The sequence below is a fragment of the Nannospalax galili genome, unplaced genomic scaffold (genome assembly GCF_000622305.1).
Source record: "Nannospalax galili isolate Female #2095 unplaced genomic scaffold, S.galili_v1.0 scaffold553, whole genome shotgun sequence".
NCBI classification, from domain to species: Eukaryota; Metazoa; Chordata; class Mammalia; order Rodentia; family Spalacidae; genus Nannospalax; species Nannospalax galili.
In genome coordinates this window covers 2,205,293-2,225,352 of record NW_008336313.1, presented here as the reverse complement: position 1 = coordinate 2,225,352, position 20,060 = coordinate 2,205,293, and the positions used below count along the sequence as shown (strand labels likewise).

At 39.4% G+C, this 20,060-nt stretch overlaps 1 protein-coding gene across 15 annotated transcripts in view; it reads left to right on the top strand.

The window, feature by feature from the left end:
- The window catches only part of Sgip1 (SH3 domain GRB2 like endophilin interacting protein 1), a 236,787-nt gene extending 223,087 nt beyond the window's left edge, over positions 1-13,700 (top strand). For 5 of the 15 annotated variants that reach the window (XM_008831039.3, XM_008831040.2, XM_008831042.2 and 2 more), the window contains 6 exons: positions 2,377-2,532; positions 4,839-4,971; positions 7,781-7,983; positions 8,952-9,016; positions 9,569-9,733; positions 11,746-13,700. In XM_008831039.3, coding sequence (XP_008829261.1) covers positions 2,377-2,532; positions 4,839-4,971; positions 7,781-7,983; positions 8,952-9,016; positions 9,569-9,733; positions 11,746-11,768 — 745 coding nt within the window. In that variant the 3' untranslated portion in view covers positions 11,769-13,700. The remainder of the gene's footprint in view (positions 1-2,376; positions 2,533-4,838; positions 4,972-7,780; positions 7,984-8,951; positions 9,017-9,568; positions 9,734-11,745) is intronic. The other 10 variants (XM_008831044.2, XM_008831043.2, XM_008831045.2 and 7 more) reach the window with 3 other exon arrangements.
- Positions 13,701-20,060: the final 6,360 nt, after the last annotated feature.

Below are 20,060 nucleotides of genomic sequence, written 5' to 3'. Positions count from 1 at the left end.
ATATATGGACAACTGTATTTCAACAAAATTTCTAAGGTTATTTGATAGAGAAAAGATAGATCTTCCTCAACAAATGGTATAGAACAAAAGAAAGATCTAGATTTCAAAAAAAAAACTGCTAAAAATGTATCATAAAGACAAACAGCAAAGTAAACGTAAAAAATTCTAGAATAAAATATAGTGATTCTTTTTTTGAACTTGGGTTTGGCAAAGACTTCTTAGATAGGACACCAAAAAAGGTACCTAATCCATACAAGGTAAAATGATGAATTAAAATATTTTGCTCCTCAGAAGTGTTCTTAGGAAAAAGGAGTCACAATCCCCAGACTTGGTGGGAAACTCTGAAAATCAAATACTTGATAAACTATATTTTCCTGAAATGTTTAAAGAAAATCTAAAATTCAGAAGAGGAAAAAAAAAAAAACCTTGATTTAAAAGCTTGGCAAAGAATTTGGAAAGATGTGTCCTTAGAGTAGATAACACATCAGTACATGAAAAGCTCCTAACGGGCCTGCAAGAGGATTTGGAGGGTAAAGGCACTTGTACCAAACTTGGCTATGCAAATTCAGTCCCTGAGACCTATGTGATGAAAGGAAAAAATGAATGTTGCAAGTTGTCTTCCAGCTCCACATACTCCGTGGCACATGTGCATGTACACATACCACACAAATAAATGAATGTAATTTTTTTTAAAAATCTTAAGGACCTTAGACATTCTTAAAAGGCAAGTTAAAATGAGATCTCACTACTCATCAACTGGAATAGCTGAAGTTAAAAAGACAAATTATACCAGTGCTAATGAGGATGTGAACAAACTGAAATGTTCACACAGAGCTGTGTTTTCCATTCTAGAAAAGAGTTGGAAGAGGGAAAGGGAGAGGGAGGGAGGGAGGGAATGGAGGGAGGGAAGGAGGGGAAGGAGGGAGGGAGGGAGGAGAGGGATGAAGGAGGGAAAGAGAGAAAGAGAGAAAGAAAAGGAAGAAAGAGAGTTAAAGAGAGAAAGAGAAAAATAGTTGGGCAGTTTTTAAAGATAAACGTGTACCCAGCGCATGATCCAGTGATCCCTTCCATATACTCACCAAGAAAAACGAGAGCGCACGACCACACAGACACCTGTGCATACACTGATCACACTTTTGTAACAGACAAAGCTAGAAAGGACCTGACGTTCTTCAATGGGTGAATGGATGTTTTGGTGTGATGTATCCATTCAGCACACAGCAGGAAAAACAAGAACTCCTGTGCACACAACCTCATGGACAAAATCCTCTGGGGAGACACGCCAGCCCCCACCCTGAAGCACATCTCTGTTATATGAAATTTTAGAGAGTGAAAAGTAATGTAGAGTGAACACAGCATATTAGTAAGTAGGTGTGGAATGCAAAGTTAGACAAGAGGGATTATGGGAAGACTAAAGAAATGTTCAGGGGCAACAGAAACATTCACCTTGGTTGTTAAATGACTTTACAGTATACTATTGTAAGAAATTTTAAATGATAAATAGCTACAATTTGTCTTCTTTAATTATACCTCCATGAAGCCCTTAAAAGGGATTATTCTTCCTTCCAAGTTATCATCGTGTTTTAACTTCTATGGCTGATTTTAATCATGAAAAGATAGACAAATTAACAGACTAAAGAACTAATTGAGAAGGACAACTAACTTTTGAGTATGAAAAATATACTAATCACATTACTCAAAGAACTAAAATAAGTCCCTGTAAGGTATGATAATGTTGTGCAATTTAATACCTTCAAATATGCAGCCAGAATACAGAAATCAAAGTGAAAAAAAATCACAAGACTGAAGTACCCTTTTTGTGAGACCAACCTGTGTAGACTTTATGCTTTTCTTTTTAATCACACATTCAACAAAACAGCCACTTTGGGGCCAGCAGGGTTTTCAGTGACAAAGTCACTTGCTAACAAGCCTGATGACTGTGATTTGATCCCAGGATCCACAAGGCAGAAGGAGAGATCCAACTCCTGCAAGTTGTCCTCTGACTCCACACGCTCACGGTGACACACAGATGCACTCATGCACACACACTAGAGGAATACATTTTTTAAAGCCACTTTGGCGTTTTTTTTCCTTATTACTACTTCGGTATGGGAGGATATTTTATCTCTCAAGTCCCCTAAAGTTCACACTTCAAGTTCTTGAAGCTACTGCTAATTTTAAAAATAAATTTTATTTTTTATGACTAAGACTTTTAAAACAGTCAGCTCCCATTGAGTTCACAGGAAAGCAAGAAATGATCTGGGCTGGGATGGGAACTATAAGCGTTTGTCTTTAATCATTTTGGAATTTGGCGGTGTCACTCAAATTTTTTCCTCCTGCTTTCCACTCTTTCTTCTCCTGTATTTGGTATTTCAGATGCATCGTTAAGATTACTGGAGAAATGGTGCTGTCCTTTCCTGCTGGCATCACCAGACACTTTGCCAACAACCCATCTCCAGCTGCTCTGACTTTCAGGGTGATAAATTTCAGCAGGTTAGAGCACGTCCTGCCAAATCCCCAACTTCTCTGCTGGTAAATATGATTTTGTATACAATTTTAAAGAGATAAGTGGTTTTACACTTTGTGTCTAGATGTGGAATATACCCTTGCAAGAGTGTCACTGTAGCTAAGACACCACCATGCCAATGTGCATGTAGATTCAGATACCAAGTCTATGTGCTGTCAGCTCTCTGTGGGTGAAGTTGTGTGTGTGTGTGTGTGTGTGTGTGTGTGTGTGTGTGTGTCTGCATACCCAGTTATGTGCTCCACTAGCCAACTTCTAAAGTGGTTAAGGAAGCACTGTGCTGCTGATAATGAATTGCTGCCTGTTTCACTCATTGTTAGTAGACAGTTGATGAAGATGGTATGCAATGAACCCAATAGTAGGAAAATCTTTTCATTGTATTAACATCTTTTTAAATCAAATTATATGGAATAATGGGCTATTTATGGCATTTGAGTTTGAAAAGCTTTCCTGTGAAACAATTTCACTATAACAGTCATGGTTGACATGAATCATATGAAGGAAGCCTGTGTGAATTTTTTTGTGTAAAGGTACACTTTCATATTTCATACCTAAAATTATATCTTTATTGTACGTGCATGCATTTGGTACCCTACAAATGTGCTTGTATTCCTACTGTTGAAATGATCATCTGTGCCAAATACTTGTTTGCAGTGAGTGCAACAAAAGGAGTCATTCTTTTTAAATTTATTTTTATTTTATGTGTATGAGCGTTTTGCCCGCATGTATGTTAAGTGCAGCACGTGTGCAATGCCTGCAAAGGTCAGAAGAGTGCAATGGATCCCCTGGAACTAGAGTTACAGATGCTTGTAAGTCACTATGTGAGTGCTAGGAACCAAACCCAGGTCCTCTGTAAGCACAGCCAGTGTTCTTAACCCTGAGCCATCTCTCCAGCCGCAAGGAGTTACTCTTGACAACTTCCTCCTCATCACAAAGTGTGACTATTCCATCTAAAAGTCTCTCTCTAAAGTGCCCACATTTTCCCTTTCCTGCAACTTGCCTTGAGCAAGTACCATCATCATGTCCCTGGACCATGGCCGTGACAATTGCTTCTTTGCCTGAATCCAATCTTGCCCGCTCCAGTGCATTTTATGAGACTGTATTTTGCTTATAGCACTTTAGTGGCTTCAAGCTACATGTATCCCAGAATCTCAACTTCTTACCATTACCTTTGAGCTCTGAGCATCTACCTAAACCTTTTATTGGAACTCTTGCCCACCAGAAGCAAGCAGAGTCCTGCCTCAGCCGGGGCTTTGCGCCCTCATTTCTTCACTTTGCAGTACAACCCTCTGCTTCTTCAGGTGCCTCCCACGTCCTCTCTGTTCCTTGCTTCCCTCATCATCCCCTGCCCTCACCACCCCCACTGACCAGCCCAAACTGAATAATGATCCCTCGCTGTTCTCCCTGAAGCTCTCTATTCTTTCCATTAATAAGTACATGTCTCTTGTTTCTTCATTCCCCACAGTGTCCCCATGGGTCGGCACAGCCCAGAGGGCATGGGACCCAGCTACTCCTTCACCACAGATGCTTTGTACACACCAAGAAAAGCAGCTGCAGTGTAGATCAGGCGAGTGGTCAGTGAACAGGCTTCTGGGTACCAGCTTCCACAGAGATACCAAGCTGCTTAGAAAGTTAAGACTGCACTCTGTTCTCTGCTGTAACTATCATGACTACCTTATTAAACTCTGGGACCATCTTGTATGTGAAGTGGGTTTTCTTATTTAGCTGCTCTTAGACTCTTCGATGGACTCGTGACTGCTGGAAAAGAGCCTGGTGATGTTACTATCATCCCTCTCAGTTAAGCCAAGTCTCACTCTGTACCACAAGCTGGCCTCAAACTTGTGATGCTCCTGCCTTGGCCTCCTGAATGCTAGTGTTATAGATCTGCACCAACGTATTGAGTTTGGCCAAGTCTTTAAGTGGTTAATTTCTGAAAACTATTAGTCAATCAGTTCAAAGGAAAATCAGCTGCATAAAGTTAATTGCATTAACTTATTCATTTAGATAAAATTAAGGTGATGCAGGAAGGGCTGCTAAGTATGCATAAAGAAATAATTCTCTCTTCAAAGAATGCATTATCATCATTCTGGGTTAATAATACCGGACAGAGACATTCAGCAACAGACACCTCCTCCCTCTGGGAACTGATCTGCTTATGGAATACCATGTAGGACTGCACTGCTCTAAATCAACCTGGGGATGATGTAAAGTACCATTGTCACAGACAGCAATCTAGTAAGGTGCCTCTTGTGCAGTAATGATGGTTATAGGATGTTACTCAATCTTTTCTTTTCCTCTCTTTCCAACTTAATAGTGATAATACACAAAATGATGCCCATTCCAAGGAATTCTGGGTAAACATGCCAAATTTGATGACTCACCTAAAGAAAGTCTCTGAACAAAAACCCCAGGCTACATATTATAATGTGGACATGCTCAAATATCAGGTAAGCCTATTTGTATGGTCAGCATATCCCCTTTCATATTACTAACGTATATTCTAAAGTAACTGGCGTTACCTAAAAGCAAATAAAGCATCGTTTGTTGACTATTATTGAAAATCTATGGTTTTAAGAAATGGGGGCCTTAAATGACCACCTGGGAACTAGTGATGACAAGATTCAGGCAAACTCTCAAACTTAAAGGTGAGCAATTTCACTTAAAAATTATAGAAGTATGCCTCAAAACCGAAGTTATGAAAAAACACATAATTAAGGCCTTTGGTATTAATAAGCTAGATCACTATGATTATTCTAAGAGCATGACTGTTCTCAAACTTTAATCTTAGGTGGTTAAGTGAAACTAACTTGTATTTTTTTTTCTAGTATGGTAGCTCCGTGAAACAGTTCTAATAAAACTGTGCTAGGAACTGTTCAGTGGTGGCTGGGGCTTACGAAATCCTACCTGAGTTGATTTTAGCAGTTGATGGCTGCTGGGGAGAGAGGGTCAGTTTTCTTCAGGGGTATGCCCCCGGTAGGTCACCATGCTCCAGTGGGTGTTTCTATACCTGTCCATGTGTGGGCACTAATTGGACTCAGTGGATTATGACAAAAGAGAAGAGGACATGAAATTCGGAGGGGGACGTGGTCGAAGGGGGCCCCAGGATGGGTTGACGATGGGAGTGAGCAGGATCACAATGTATCATATATATAATATTCTCAAAGAATACATAAATTTTAAAAATATTAATTCCATATTGGAAGACTCCTGACCCAAAGAAATATCATATATGAGAATAACTATAGTTTTTTCATCTAGGATTGTCTTTATACACATTATTACTGATCTAGTAAATAAGTTGATTTCAGATAAAATACTACAGCCCCTGTTGATTCACAGCCACTTGTACTCTTGTCACTTTTAATGCATTTTTGCATTAAGTATGCACATTGAATATGTGCAGATTACTTTTCTTAAGATGATCAGCATATTTAATTGCTGACCACCAATAACATCCCAGAGAAACTGGGACATTCCATCTAGACACTCATCAGTCAGCAGGGAACTTGCAGATAAATGTCTATTCTGAATGTGTGTGTATCTAGGGAAGCATATAGACATGCTTAGAGATGTAACCCCTTTACACCAACAGCCCCAGAGACTTTAGTTAATAGGCTTGGGATATCCAGGTAGGGTTTGTGTGTGTGTGTGTGTGTGTGTGTGTGTGTGTGTGTGTGTGTTCTCCAAGTGATTCTAATGCACCCCATGGCTTGAAAAAACACTTATTTAAATTGTTGTAAAGGAACCACTAGAAATCAACTATCCATCTATGATCTGACATTTATGTTTTTCTATGAGAATAGGTCATCTTTAGACATAGATAATACAGTACTAACAAGCAGGTGATATTATTGCTATCCGGCTGTGTTTTATTGTTTTTCGACTATGTGAGGATACACAATTTTAGTGTTTTGTGCAATTTCCCTCAAACTACAATGTGTTTAATTTCTGACCACTGACCACATCTCACAAAAACCAAGGCACTCAAAGAACAAATTCGTATATGAAAAGGCACAGCCAGGACAGAGGGGCTATTGTTGAAGGAGGAACTACCACTGAGGCCAAAGTACAGAAACTGGGAGAGGAAGCCACTGCTCTGTGTTGGCTTGCTGTAGATTATGGACTTCAAGTTCATCTGCAGAGAGGACTGTAATGTTAACAACATGTAAACGTTAAAGGAATTGCACTAGTTATTGGCTAAAATTGCCATCAAAGGTTATACCTGTTATCCTTTAAAAGAATACATTTCCAGGCATGTTTTTGCAACAACCAAACCTGCCTTGTGAGTTCAGCCCTGTCAAAACCTTTTCCCATGGCATAAGAATATGTAAACATTTCCTAGAGTATCATATATATTTTTCAGCCAAGACTCATGCTCCAAGAATAAAATTTCAGGGGCAAAGACACCACCCACACAGTCCCTGCAGCACACACAGATGTACTGAATACTAGGGACCTGCTCACCATCACAGTGAGCAATGGGGAGATTATAGCTTCAATTCTTTACTATAGACCTGGAATTCAGATTGATATTACTGTCTTAAGAAAGATTTTTGATAATCATTGAAGCCTAGCGTTTTAAGCGTGTTTTAACTAACTCATTATTGATTCTAACATGACTGTGTAGACTGCAGTTCTTCCCGTTAGAGGATCTGGGTTCAAGTCCTTATGTTGGCAGATCTCAAAGTTTAGCTTTGTCTACTTCATTGGTTTGTCATAAAGAGCAGATATTCAGGAATATTAATAGTAAACGTGTACTAAGGCATCAATTCCTCACTACATACTAGACACTATGCTCCATCTCCAGTCTTCCTGACAACCCAACGGGTAATACTATTGTATAAGTGAGAACACAACTGAGGCTGCTTAGTGACTTGCTTCAAGATCAGTTTGTTAAGTGGCAGAATCAGAACTCACAGCCAGGACGGTACAGTTTCATGGTCTCAGCTCCTAACCAATATGCTGTCCTACCTCCCTATCTGGCAGTAAATACACTATGAACTCTGAAGTGCTGTGGGGCTTTCCACGGCTGGACTTAACGAATTTTACTGTAACAGTTACTTCAAGGACCCAGCTCCCCTGCCATGGCACCCGAACTTTGCCTGCTTTCACTGGAATATTGTTTGTGAACAGCACAAACAATATCATGACACTCTGACATGTAAGCCCGTTCCTGTGGGGGATAATCATAGCCTCTGGTTTGATTCTAGAATAACAGTAGAAGCTTACACATTCTCTCTCCTGTTGTTTGGCAAGGTGTCTGCCCAGGGCATTCAGTCCACACCTCTGAACTTGGCAGTGAACTGGCGATGTGAAGCCACGAGCACGGACCTGCGCATAGATTACAAATACAACACGGATGCGATGACTACCGCAGTGGCCCTTAACAACGTGCAGTTCCTGGTCCCCATAGATGGAGGAGTGACTAAGCTCCAGGCCGTGCTTCCCCCAGCTGTCTGGTAACAAGCTGCTGGTGCCCTCCCCACCGCCAAAGGGCTTCTTCTGGCTAAGGGACTGCAGACTTTTTAGCCCGTGGGTTTCCTGTGGGAGGAGACTGCAGCAGGCCTGTGGAAGGACCTGGGGCAGAAACAGAAATATACAGCAGCTCTGCCAAATAGAAAAAACTTGAACCCAGGGAGTCCAATGCTTAGCCAATGGTGGAAGCACCAGAGGAGCCAGCTATGGGCTGCACCTCTGAGAGCATTCTTGCCAGAGCACTGCAGACTGGCCCATGCAGGACATTGGAGCTGGAGAGGAGCTGGCCACCCCCTGGGATCAAGCCAGTTTGACTCCTGTCAGTGCAATGCCAGGATCAGAAAGCTCCTGCTGGCATCTCCTTAACCCCTTCTCAACACCTGGAAACTGGGGGCCAGACTGGACCCCTGTGTTTGAAGCAATTAGCTAATTGCTGGCCAGAGAAACAGCAAGAAAGCTCAGAACCAAACTGCAGCCTCATTTGCAAGCAGGACCCTAACCATAGGAGAGTCTCAGGGTACAGTGTTCATTTAGGCTGCTCGACTGTCAAAAGGCCTGCTGGGCAGAGGAGGAGCCTAGAAACCGAGTGAATCCTGAGTGCCAAAGTCATCTGTTCTAGAAAAAAAAAAACTGTTTTCCCACATGAATGCCAACAAAAACTAGAATATTTCTTTAAAATGAATGTCAGCCAGCAAACAACTGCTGTTTAAATTATTTAAATTAATTGATCAACAAATATTTTTCATCTATTTTCCCAGTAGATGTGTTTACATTTTTCACTAGGTTCTGTATTGCCTTCTAAACATTTATCTCACATCGCTGGGACTAGTTAGAATAAGGACAGGGACAGGGGAATTTATGGGTATACGGGCCCATAGGTAGGCAGAACTAAAACTAACACTACCTGGAAATGTGGCTTTTATTGAGTGAAAGCTCTTTATCTTGTTTTTAGGAATGCTGAACAACAAAGAATATTGTGGAAAATTCCTGATATCTCCCAGAAGTCAGAGAACGGAGGTAACAGAACCACAAGCTTATTTTATTTGGCATGGAAAGTTGAAATAACGTACAGATACCTGCCAGCTATGAACACGAAGTCACATGGCACTAGAAACAAACAAAGTTTCATTTATGTCTGCATTTACTTACTTCCATCAATAAAAGCAAAACGTTCTTCGGCAGATCTTTTCTCCTTTCCCCACCAAGACCTCTCTCTCACAGACCATCCTTGCAGATAGAGGCCATGTCCATTCTGTGTCGGGCACCCTGTAGATGTTTTTTCCATTTCCCTCCAGTGTTACTTGTGAGTTGGGAAGGATGTGGCCTACCAGGCATCACACCTAAAATTTTGAAGTACCATTTTGCTGGATTACATTTTTACCAGTTGCTCACAGTACATTTCAGTCTCTCAGTCTTCAACGATATTCTTTCATGGTCACTTTGTCACTGAGACATATACAATTTCCTAACCTTGTCCAATTTTGCACATTAAATCTCAAATACAGTTTCAAAATTAGGTGCATAACACTGTGTTGATTGCTCTTTTGTAACAATACTCTTCTTTTAAAGGTGTGGGTTCTTTACTGGCGAGGTTTCAGCTATCCGAAGGCCCAAGCAAACCTTCCCCTTTGGTTGTACAGTTCACAAGTGAGGGAAGCACTCTTTCTGGCTGCGACATTGAACTTGTTGGAGCAGGGTATCGGTTTTCACTCATCAAGAAGAGGTTTGCTGCAGGTAAATGGGTAGCTTCAGTTCCATTAGCCAAAATCAGGTTGCCCAAATCACCCTTCCCCCAGCAGAAAAGTAGGATGTGATTTTCTCATCATCTCCTACTTCCTTACTTCCATCCCCCAGTCCAATCAGAAAGCAAAGCAATCACAGAATGAAGTACAAATGAACAGGACTTCCTGTTGAGAAAGCACTGGCTGCTTACCCTGGACTGTTCTTTTTCTCATGTTGGGCCAACAGTCCAGTCATTCCCACAATATAGATCTTTGCATTGATGTCCATGGGGTAAATCCTGCTGCTGTTATGTTACCGAATAAGAAAAACTCACTTGTGTTTGAATTTATCTACCACTTTTTTTTTTTTTTTTTTTATTTTTTTGAGGGAGGTCCCCCCTGTACCCCCAGCTGTCCTAGAACTCTCTATGTAGACCAGGCTGGCCTTGAATTCACAGAGATCCACCTGCCTCTGCCTCCCAAGTGCTGGGATTAAAGGCATGCGCCACCATGCCTGGCACTACTTTTTTAAACAGGAAGGAGAACATAAAAATTTGTGATAGCCGGGCTTGGTGGCGCACGCCTGTAGTCCCAGCACTTGGGAGGCAGAGGCAGGTGGATCTCTGTGAATTCAAGGCCAGCCTGGTCTACATAGAGAGTTCTAGGACAGCTGGGGCTACAGGGAGACCCTCCTTCAAAAAGATAAAAAAGAAAAAAAAAATTGTGACAAGCCTGAGGTATGGGAAACTTGATTCCTTGAGAAGTTTTAGTACTCCAACCAGACTTCCTAGATTTTAGATTTGTCAGGCTAAGCTGAGATCTAGGAATACCTATATTTTACCATAATAACCTTTTAAAAGAATCTATTGCCAGATGGCTTAGCAGGTAAAGGTACCTGCCAAGCCAAGCCTCGTAGCCTAAGTTTGAGCCTCAGAAACAACATAAAGGTAGTCATCTGGCCTCCACACATGTGCTGTGGCATATAAGCACCCACATACAATCACATACACACATACAATAATAATAATTGTGTGTGTGTGTGTATGTGTGTGTGTGTTTGTAGTTTGGGGCCAGCACAATGACTCAAAGGTAAAGGTGCTTGCCGCTAAGCCTCTTAGGTTGTCCTCCATCTCCACATCCACACCATGGCATGTGTATGCTTAGATAGATAGATAGATAGATAGATAGATAGATAGATGATAGATAGAGACAGAAATAGAGATGATATAGATATAGATAAATTCACACACAAAAATAAATAAATATAATTTTTTAAAAGCCTAGTTCAGGGCTGGAGAGACCGCTCAGTTAGTTAAGAGCACTTGCTGCTCTTGTGGAGGACCTGGGTTCAGTTTCCAGCACCCACAAGGTAGCTAACAATGTGGAGTCTGTAACTCTAGTTCCAAGGGATCCAATGCACTCTGTAGGCTCCTGCAATCAACTCCATGTACTTGATGTACACTCAAGTGCACACATATAATTAATAAATAAATAAATAATTTTTAAGGTGTCTAGTCTACAGATAAGAACAGTTTGCCCGGGAACTAAGTATGGTATAGACAACAGACCTTTTATGGAGGTGGGGAAGGCCTCAGTAGTAAGGCAATCACAGTTATACTTGTCAGTGGCTTGTTGGGGTAAACCCAGGGCTTGGCCTACTCTAAACAAGCACAGTACATTCAGCTATACCTTCCATTCCTAAGCCCTAACTTTTATGCTTGTTGTTCTGATATAATTACTGATTATCTCCCTTCACCCTCTAAAACATGTACTAGGTTGGAAAAATTATATTAGTATTTTTCAGATATGCAGGAACAAATACCCCAGTCTATCTGGGCAGAACCCAAAAGTTCTGCAAACTGTCTGTGGAAGTAGGCAAGGCCACTAGAGAAAGCATCACACCCCAAGTGTGCAAAGCTGGGTTCCCAGGGGTGGGGCAGGAAGAATAGAGCCCATAGTATGATCACATTATTGAACTAGTAGATAACCTACAGACATGCTTTTTTGGTCTTTTGTTTTTTACAGGAAAATACTTGGCAGATAACTAATAAAATCTTGTGCAAGGATTTAGAAGATTCGTGCACTGGAGAACTGTTGTTTGAGAAACAGGTTTTAATTCTGGTTTGATCAAAACAAACCAGTGTCTGCACTTGGGATCTATCAGCTGAAGTTCTGTTGCTTTCAGCAGTGATTTCCCACATACAGTACCATGATGATTGGTCCCATAGTATTTACTTCTAGGTGTAATATTGTTAATGGTTTTAAAATGTAATTATTGTATTTGTAAATTGTACCTTCATTCCGGTAAGGCAGTAAGACACTTGAGTTTTAGCATTTTTCATTCCTGAAATGGATGTAATTTAAACTGTGGTATGTAAATTTAATAGTAGTACTGTTGAATGGCACAATGCTTACAGAGATAGATTGCATTTTGTCAATATATAAAATTTAAATATAATATTGATAGTTGTCATAAAGGGGGCGCCACACACAAAGAAACTTGGATGGAACCAGAAGAAAAAGCAACTTAGTTTTCTTCAGTCCCTTAGTATATTTTACTCTAGTGCTAAATAACACTTCTATCTTCAGTTTAATGGGTTAAATTCAGAAACTATTTCAAAAAAATTCTAAGGTTACAGCACATTCAAAAAGAAGCATTACCACTTTTTAAAAAGCTTTTTTTTCAAACTGCAAATTTCATAAAAAATGCGAACTGTGTAAACAGGGCCTCTTATTTTTATAACTTGTGTAAAAAGGAAAAGTGATTCATATTTAAAGTTCAAGTATATTAAATTATATTCAAGAGTAAAGAGGATGTTGAAATCTTACTTAGTTCCCCCTTTCTCCACAGTTTAGCATATATGGAGATTGCTGAATAATCAGACTAGAGCCAAAATTATGATTTTTAAAGTTTCAAGACTTTCTGTAGCTGAACTGGTTTGAAACTTTTGCACAATTGACCTGATGGGAGGGGGCAGGAGGTCTGTCTCATCCTGCAGGGAGGGGTGAAACCTCCTTTATCCACAAGAATCAAAACATTAAGAATAAGAACTTTAGGGGGGAATTTTTAATTCCCTGTTTAAATCCAAAAGGAGAATTTTTAAATCATGTATATCTTTGGGGAAGGAAGAAATAAGCTTTATAAATTAAGTTCTATTCACTTTGTTGTCCAATAACTGTCTTTTTGGATGGATTCATTGTATAAAACTGTGGATCTTCACCATCTTGGAGAGTGGAGAACAGAGCAGGGAAGTGGGATAAAGTTCAGTGAATGCTATAGTTTCAGGTCTGCCCAGCAGGACTGAATCAAAGCAGTCTCATGTCCCCCACTGAAGTCTAAAAACATAAGTCTTCCAGTAAGTCATTTTAAACATAGAACAACTCTTATTCTAAGCTATCCTATCAAATAACTGAAATTGAGTTACAGTGCGTATCATTAGTTGCTAAATTCCATTTTCTTGTCACTCTAATTGACAAGAATCTTTAACTCCTTTAAATTTTAGATTAAATGTCTTAAGTCTTACCTTTAAAATGAGGTTGTGACTGGCAATTGTTTCTAGTGGAACTTTTTACATTAGTCTTTGTACTCTTCAAGCAAATGATTGTTACCCCAAAAAGAAAAATGTACAGCACGACCTATTTTGCCTTGGAAGAATTCCCGCTAAAACAGGCTCTAGCCTACCTCCCCAAAGTGCCCTGGTGGTGAAGTTTTTTTGAACAAACTAATTAATTTGTTCATGTTAGGTTTGGTTTTGAAACCGAGTAGAGAAATGTAAATTTTTAAATCTCATAAAATGGGAAAATTTAAAACATTCAGACCGATGGAGAATAAGAAGATGGGGACTCACCTAGCACATGATGTGACTTATCCAGCATATGAACCTAAAATGTTTTTAAGTAATCAGTTCATGGAAAAACATTGAATATTAACACAAAACATTAAAATATGTAAATATTGCTGGTTCTCATGTATTTCTCTTTATATATATTTTATATAGATTTAGAATGAATTAGTAAATACAGTTTTTCTTCTGAAAGAATAATTTTGCTGATACTGTAGAAATGTATTTAACAGTAGAGATTTCAATAGTCTCTAACATTATTCACATGTCTCCAAGAACTAAATTTGAAACTATGAAGAAAGTCTATGATACCCTACTTGATCCTTGTGAAATGGAACAGAGTCTGTGATTTCAAAATTAAATCTTGAATAATCAGAACTTCAATGGGATGCATCCCTTCTTGTTCAGAAAATAGGTCAAATAACACCATAAGCTCTAGTCAAGGACAGAGATTTCAGTGTTTTGTAAGAATTCATGTTTCAACAATGCAAGGGTCTCAGTTATCAAAGACTATCAAGTCAGGTTCGCTATCAAGTTCTCTTTATCCAAACAGAAAGGGTTGGTTCGTAGTCAGTTCACAGTGCAATGGGTTAAAATAAGATTAAGCTCTGGTTCACCAGAACTGGTTTCCTAAATGCTGTGATTTCAAAAGCTCTGCTTCATCTAGATAGACAGGATAAATCATATTGTTTTATTTTGGCAACATGGAAAGTATGTTTTCCTCTTCAAATCCCATATTTTTATAAAATTTTAAAGACAAATTCTTGTTAGTAGTTAGTCTGAGTTTTATCATAATTGGAACTTACAATTATCAGTAATTAAATTTTTAATCCTTTAAAGCTTGATGTGATATATCTACAACTAAAAATGAAAATTCCCTGGGTGTTATTCGGGACACATTTTACCTCTGAAAGAAGACTAATGGTTTTGAGTGACTAGAAAGTCAAAGTGCAAATGTCGATCTTTTTGAAATTTTTATGTGCTTTTCCTCAGTCTCAGTTTGCGAGGTGTCAGAGTCATGATTCCTCGTGTTTCCATTTTCAAAGCAGCAGATAACTACATTTGCTCCCCGCTCCACCTGCTGTATGACCTCAGATGACTCTCTGCCCTTTTCCCATCTTAGGGTTACGGTCGGATCCATAGGGAGTCTCCAAGTTTTTCTTAACAATGAGACTTTCCTTCTTCCTAGATTTGTGCCTAGAATTCTGTTAAGTAGAACATTGCCAATCAGTGAAAGAGCCTCTCCAGCAGTTTAAATATAATTCCACTTCACCCAAATAAACTGCCTTTTAAGACCATGTGCAATCATAGTAATTAGCTGATACACAATAAACTGTATACTCGAGTGCTTATCATCGGTAAGTCACTACAGATATTACCTCATTCAACCCTTATAAAACTCCCCCAAATGATAAGGATGCTCTTGAGTTCCTGTCTTACTGATGGTGGTATTGAGGCTTAGGCAGATTAATTCCCCCAGAGAGACACCACAGCTAACAGTGACAGCAGAGTGAGGACCTGTTGTTGCACTTTTCCATACTGGGGAAAGAATTTGTTTTATCTTATTATGCACATCCTATTTGAATGGCAAGGTGAAAGGCACTGAAAGGATTAAGCATGAGCCTGATTAAATGGTTTTGGTTTGGTTTGGTTTGGTTTTGGGGAGGGGTTGTTTTTGTTTGAGACAGGGTCTCCTTGTAGCCCCAGCTGATCTGGAACTCACTGTATAGATCAGGCTGGCCTCCATCTCATAGAGATCCACCTGACTCTGCCTCTGGAGTGCCAGAATTAAACGTGTTCACCACCACACCCAGCCCAGAAAATGTTATTTTAGAAGAATCAGTATTTCTCAAAGGATGATATACGGGACCATTTGTAGCCAAATATTAGTAGGGCAGTAATTTGAAATGAGTCACCACTATAACATAGCACCTAGACTGTAGTGGGTACCAGCAAGTCTTTATTAAATTAATAAACTTCTAGGAATGGAATTTTGGAATATGTAAATTGCTAAGCACCCAAAAGCTAAACTTCATTGCCCTCAGGTCCTTTTTAGTTCTCACATTATAACAGATTTAAGTATTAAAGATAAATACCATTCCCTCCCAATTCAGTCTATTTAATAAAATCTCCTCACTTTAAGGATCACCCATACCCCAGCCTGTGAGCTTACTTTATTTTATAGACTCTTGACTTTATAAGCAGAGATGAACCTTATTCCAAAAGAATTGTACCAATTATTGTTACTCTTTGCCTTTTTTCAAAATCATTACAGGTAGTCAGTGAAAGTCAATTATATAATACAATATGCAGATACCTACCAGATACCTAGTCTGTGTATGTCTGTGTTTAAACTTTCTCTTCCCCCAAAAAGGATGCATTTGAGCAAAATCCTAGTCTGTGAAAATGTACACATTTTGACACATAATTTTCTGATGAGCAATTTCTAAAAACTGAAAGCAAGAGTTTTAGAAATATTGAAATAGGGATGGCCTCTAAATATAGCTTAGAAAGTTAATGTAAGGAGATACGATGCTTCATGAAATTAAACCAGTGAGTCAGGTTGTTCATACAGATGAACAAATTAATTCAGCTTATAGAGGGACTGTGCTAATGACCTACCCCACCAGGCTTACTATGCGCTCTTATCTCTTGGGATTTGTTGTGTTTCCCCTGCCCCTCTAGGCTGTTATCTTGTGTTGGTTTGTTTTGTTTTGTTCATTTGGGAAACAGTGTATAAAGCCATCCATGCATTTAAGAACTGATCATGACTACTGTTACATTCCTTTTTATCCATAGAGTGATGAGGGGAAATGAGACAGGAGTGCACTGCTACATCTCAAGTATTAAAAACAAACAACGCGGTTTCCTTTCCCTGAGGCTGTCGTCTTCAGCAGGCCAGAGTTCCGTTGTTAATATCTGACAGAAATAAAGTCTCCCTCTTGAAGGACTGTCATGTTTTAGGATCAGTTGAGATACCTGGGGAAATGCCAGCTTTGGTCCCCATGTTTCCTATGTGCTTTCTGTCCTGAAATGGGTAGTACTACAAGAAAAAACACCACTTTGTTATTCATCGTGGATATATTTATTTTGCAGATTTAACTTCTAAAGTTAGTTTTCCTTTGCTGTATAGTACTTCTGATTTCTTCACTCCATCCCTAGAGTATACGGCCTGTGCTAAATACATCTTTAGCCTTGAAAGAAAGATATTTAAAAACAAAGCAAATATAGTTTTCAATGTTCCTTAATGTTCTTTTAAAGAAAAGAAGTGCAGTATATTTGAACTGCATTCAACAATATTTCAAAACTTTCCAAAACATGTTTCATTTACTAGCACAGGCAAGCAGTTACTGTGTTCTGAACACACATGGCCCTGTGTAGTAGTCCTCACTCTAGATGTCGGGCAATAACTGTTACTGTCTTCATGAAAAAGAATGTTACTAGATCAGGAAAAGTTTGTGGTTGCTGTTGTTGTTGTTTCTAAGCATACCTTGAAACCCTTTGGGAAAATGTCCTCTGATACCAATTTACACATCCTTCAGTAACAGAAAATAATATACTAAGGAAAGCTTTCTCAAGCTGCTTTTCAGATTCTGTTTTAATTTTAAGGAACTTCCTGCCATTTGAAATGAATCACTACCTATGTTCACTAGTATCTTTCAATGAATTTTAACTTTATTGTCTAAAGAACTCATAACATGAAATTTTTTTAGTTTTTAAAGTATTATCTCTAAGACCTGGACCCATGACATCACATTAAGGCCCTGTTGTTGAAGATATTCCAGATTCCTGGAGTAATTAACACTAACAAAGAATCTTCAGTGATATTTGACTAAACTTCAAGAAACTGAATCATGACAGAGTGTGGTTGGTAGTATCTTGACATAAGCTTAGGAGTTCTGTGAAAACATTTTAGTTAAAGCTAAAAAGACATTTAACAGAGATGTAGGAGGCTCTACATTCTTTTTAAAGTATTTTTTAATTTACTGTTTTAAAAAATCAATTTTTGCATAAAATCAACACTGCTCCTTTATAAAAATTATCTGTTATGAGAGAGCAATGACATTTACATTCCTCTCAGTATAGTTCAGCCTTTAATCCATTCAGAGTGAATCAGCTGATAGATGCAAGTCATCTGTAATTCTCGTGTTTCATAGAGTGAGTACCGTGCATTTACTAATTCCATTTGACTCACTCAGTGTCTATTTATTGACAACTTTTTTGGCAAAGTGAATGTTAACTGTCATTTACACATCATCACCTTAAGCTATTTTAAATAGTATACCAAATAACTATCAAGGGTCACTGTCCCAAGATCCGAAATCTGACATTTTTCTTATGAGTTGCTAGGATGGCAGTGCTTAAAGCTGCATTGATTTCAAGGGTCATTGTTTAATTATTGCTTTGTTAAATGAGTGTGTGTAAAAGAGACTGGCCAGTCTCTCTCCTTTCCCTCTCCCATTCCTTCCCTCTGTCCCCCTCCCTTTACTTCTTTTCTTAGTCAAAAGGAACCCGAGAATTGCTGCTGAATAGTTTTTCTAGAAAATGTTAAGACTTATGATGATACTGTACCGTTACCCATCAGCAGTAATTTATGGAGATGGTTTGAAACTGTTTGAACACTATTGTGTTTCAAGTAAAAAGAATGCTCATTAGTTTCTCACTTATACAGGGAAAAACCTGTGTAAATCAAATGGTCAATTGGAATTCATTCCCACTAAGTGGCAGTGTAAGCCATTGGTTTTTAGTGTACTTTAACAATAAGAAACTGGGAAAGGAGTCTCAGAGAAATGTTGCTGTTTCTAATCCTGATGAAATCCAGTCAGTGAAGGAGCTGCCTGTCGGTGCGCACTTTGACCTGGTAGTGGCCTTTATTTAGAATTCTCTGTGATTGGTGTAGCAGAAGTACACTGAATTTCTTTATAATCTTGTACTGAGTATGTAATTGCACAAAATATCTTGGGCATAAAATATTTACAAAAGAAACTGTGGATTTAAATACTCAAGCTATATTTTAAATTTAGTCTCAGTGTTGATGCTCACCTTTTTTCTGACCTGCTCAGCCAAGTGTTCTCTGGTCACCCTTACTGCCTAGACTATGACAAAGCTTCACTGCTTCCTGTGTGCTTAGGGAAGCCCAGCAAAGCAGGGAAGGCTTTGTACCCTCACCGAACTACGCAAGCTCTCTGCTGGACAAGGGTGACAAAGTGGATGGACAATTAAAGATAACGATCATGAGACCATCTTAATGTTACTTACCTTATGAGTTAGTAAAAGTGTGGGTATCACTTTTTGTAACTGATGATTTTTATAAATGTTCTTTCCTTCATAATTCTCCCAGTCACCCATTCAAAAAATCTTGAATATGCAATTATCATTATGATGCATTACTGCAAATAAGTTTCCCATTTCAGAATAAAGTCTAATGTGAGTACGTTGTTATTGAAATGTGATTTTTTTTCTGGAAAATAAATGAAAAATACGAAAATAAATTTACTTGTAAACCTCTTTTATTTCCAACATCTTGAAATTTTATGCATATTTCTGGAAAACATTGTGTATTTAGCGAAAGGTCTGGCAACAGTCTAGGGCTTTCAAGGGGGATGGATTTCAATTCCACGATTTAACTGTAGATCTGTGCATGTTACTTAACAGTTCTCCATATCCTTATCTTTCAAAAAACAAAACATAAACGGAATAGCATGATCCCTGGGTCATCGGGTCTGTGAGCAGACTAAATGAGATAACAGTTATTGGTCACTTCGTAGATCTACCTAGTTGGTGGTGGTCAATGAACAATTCTTGCCAGCTCTTACCTTTGTGTGAATAGGAACTGGAGTGGGTCAGAAAGTCTGAGTACCCTCCCCACACTACCGGGACCCCAAGCTAATTACCGTCCTGGCTCAGGATGACTCTGCTCTGAACTGTGTGCCTGGGGCATATCTAATCTCTTTATTCAAGGCATGCCCACTACTCAGGAAGGATAGAGGGGGCTCTCAATCCCAAACACCCTCCACTCCAAAGCTCCTTAACCCCCCACAACCATTCCCCAAGAGTCCGCTGGGGCAGTGAAGGCTCCAAGTCCCTTCTGTAATAGGAGGGCTTAACATCTGGAGCACCGAGGCGCTGCAGGAGCACCATTTAACATCACAGTTCTCGGGAATGTTTGTTTTCTTTGTTTTTGCTGCCTCTGTAAAAGAAGCAGTCTTTTCGTGACAGTTGTTGGGACAAGGGAATCAACCTGAACCGTAGCACCGTATCTGGCAGATCCTAGCTCTCTGTCTCCATCACTAGCCTGGTGCCCGGTGGGGACAGCAGCTTAAAGAGAAAAGCTGTTTTCGCTGTGATCTTTTGTTTGGGGGTTGAGGTGTTTGCTTGCTTGCTTGGTTTTTCTGTCTTTATGCCTAGGATGTGCAGTCCTGGGAAACCTCTGCGTTTCCCGCTCCCGCCCCTCACATCCGCAGGGAAGACCTGATGAGCGGTCCCCTGCCTGCGGCT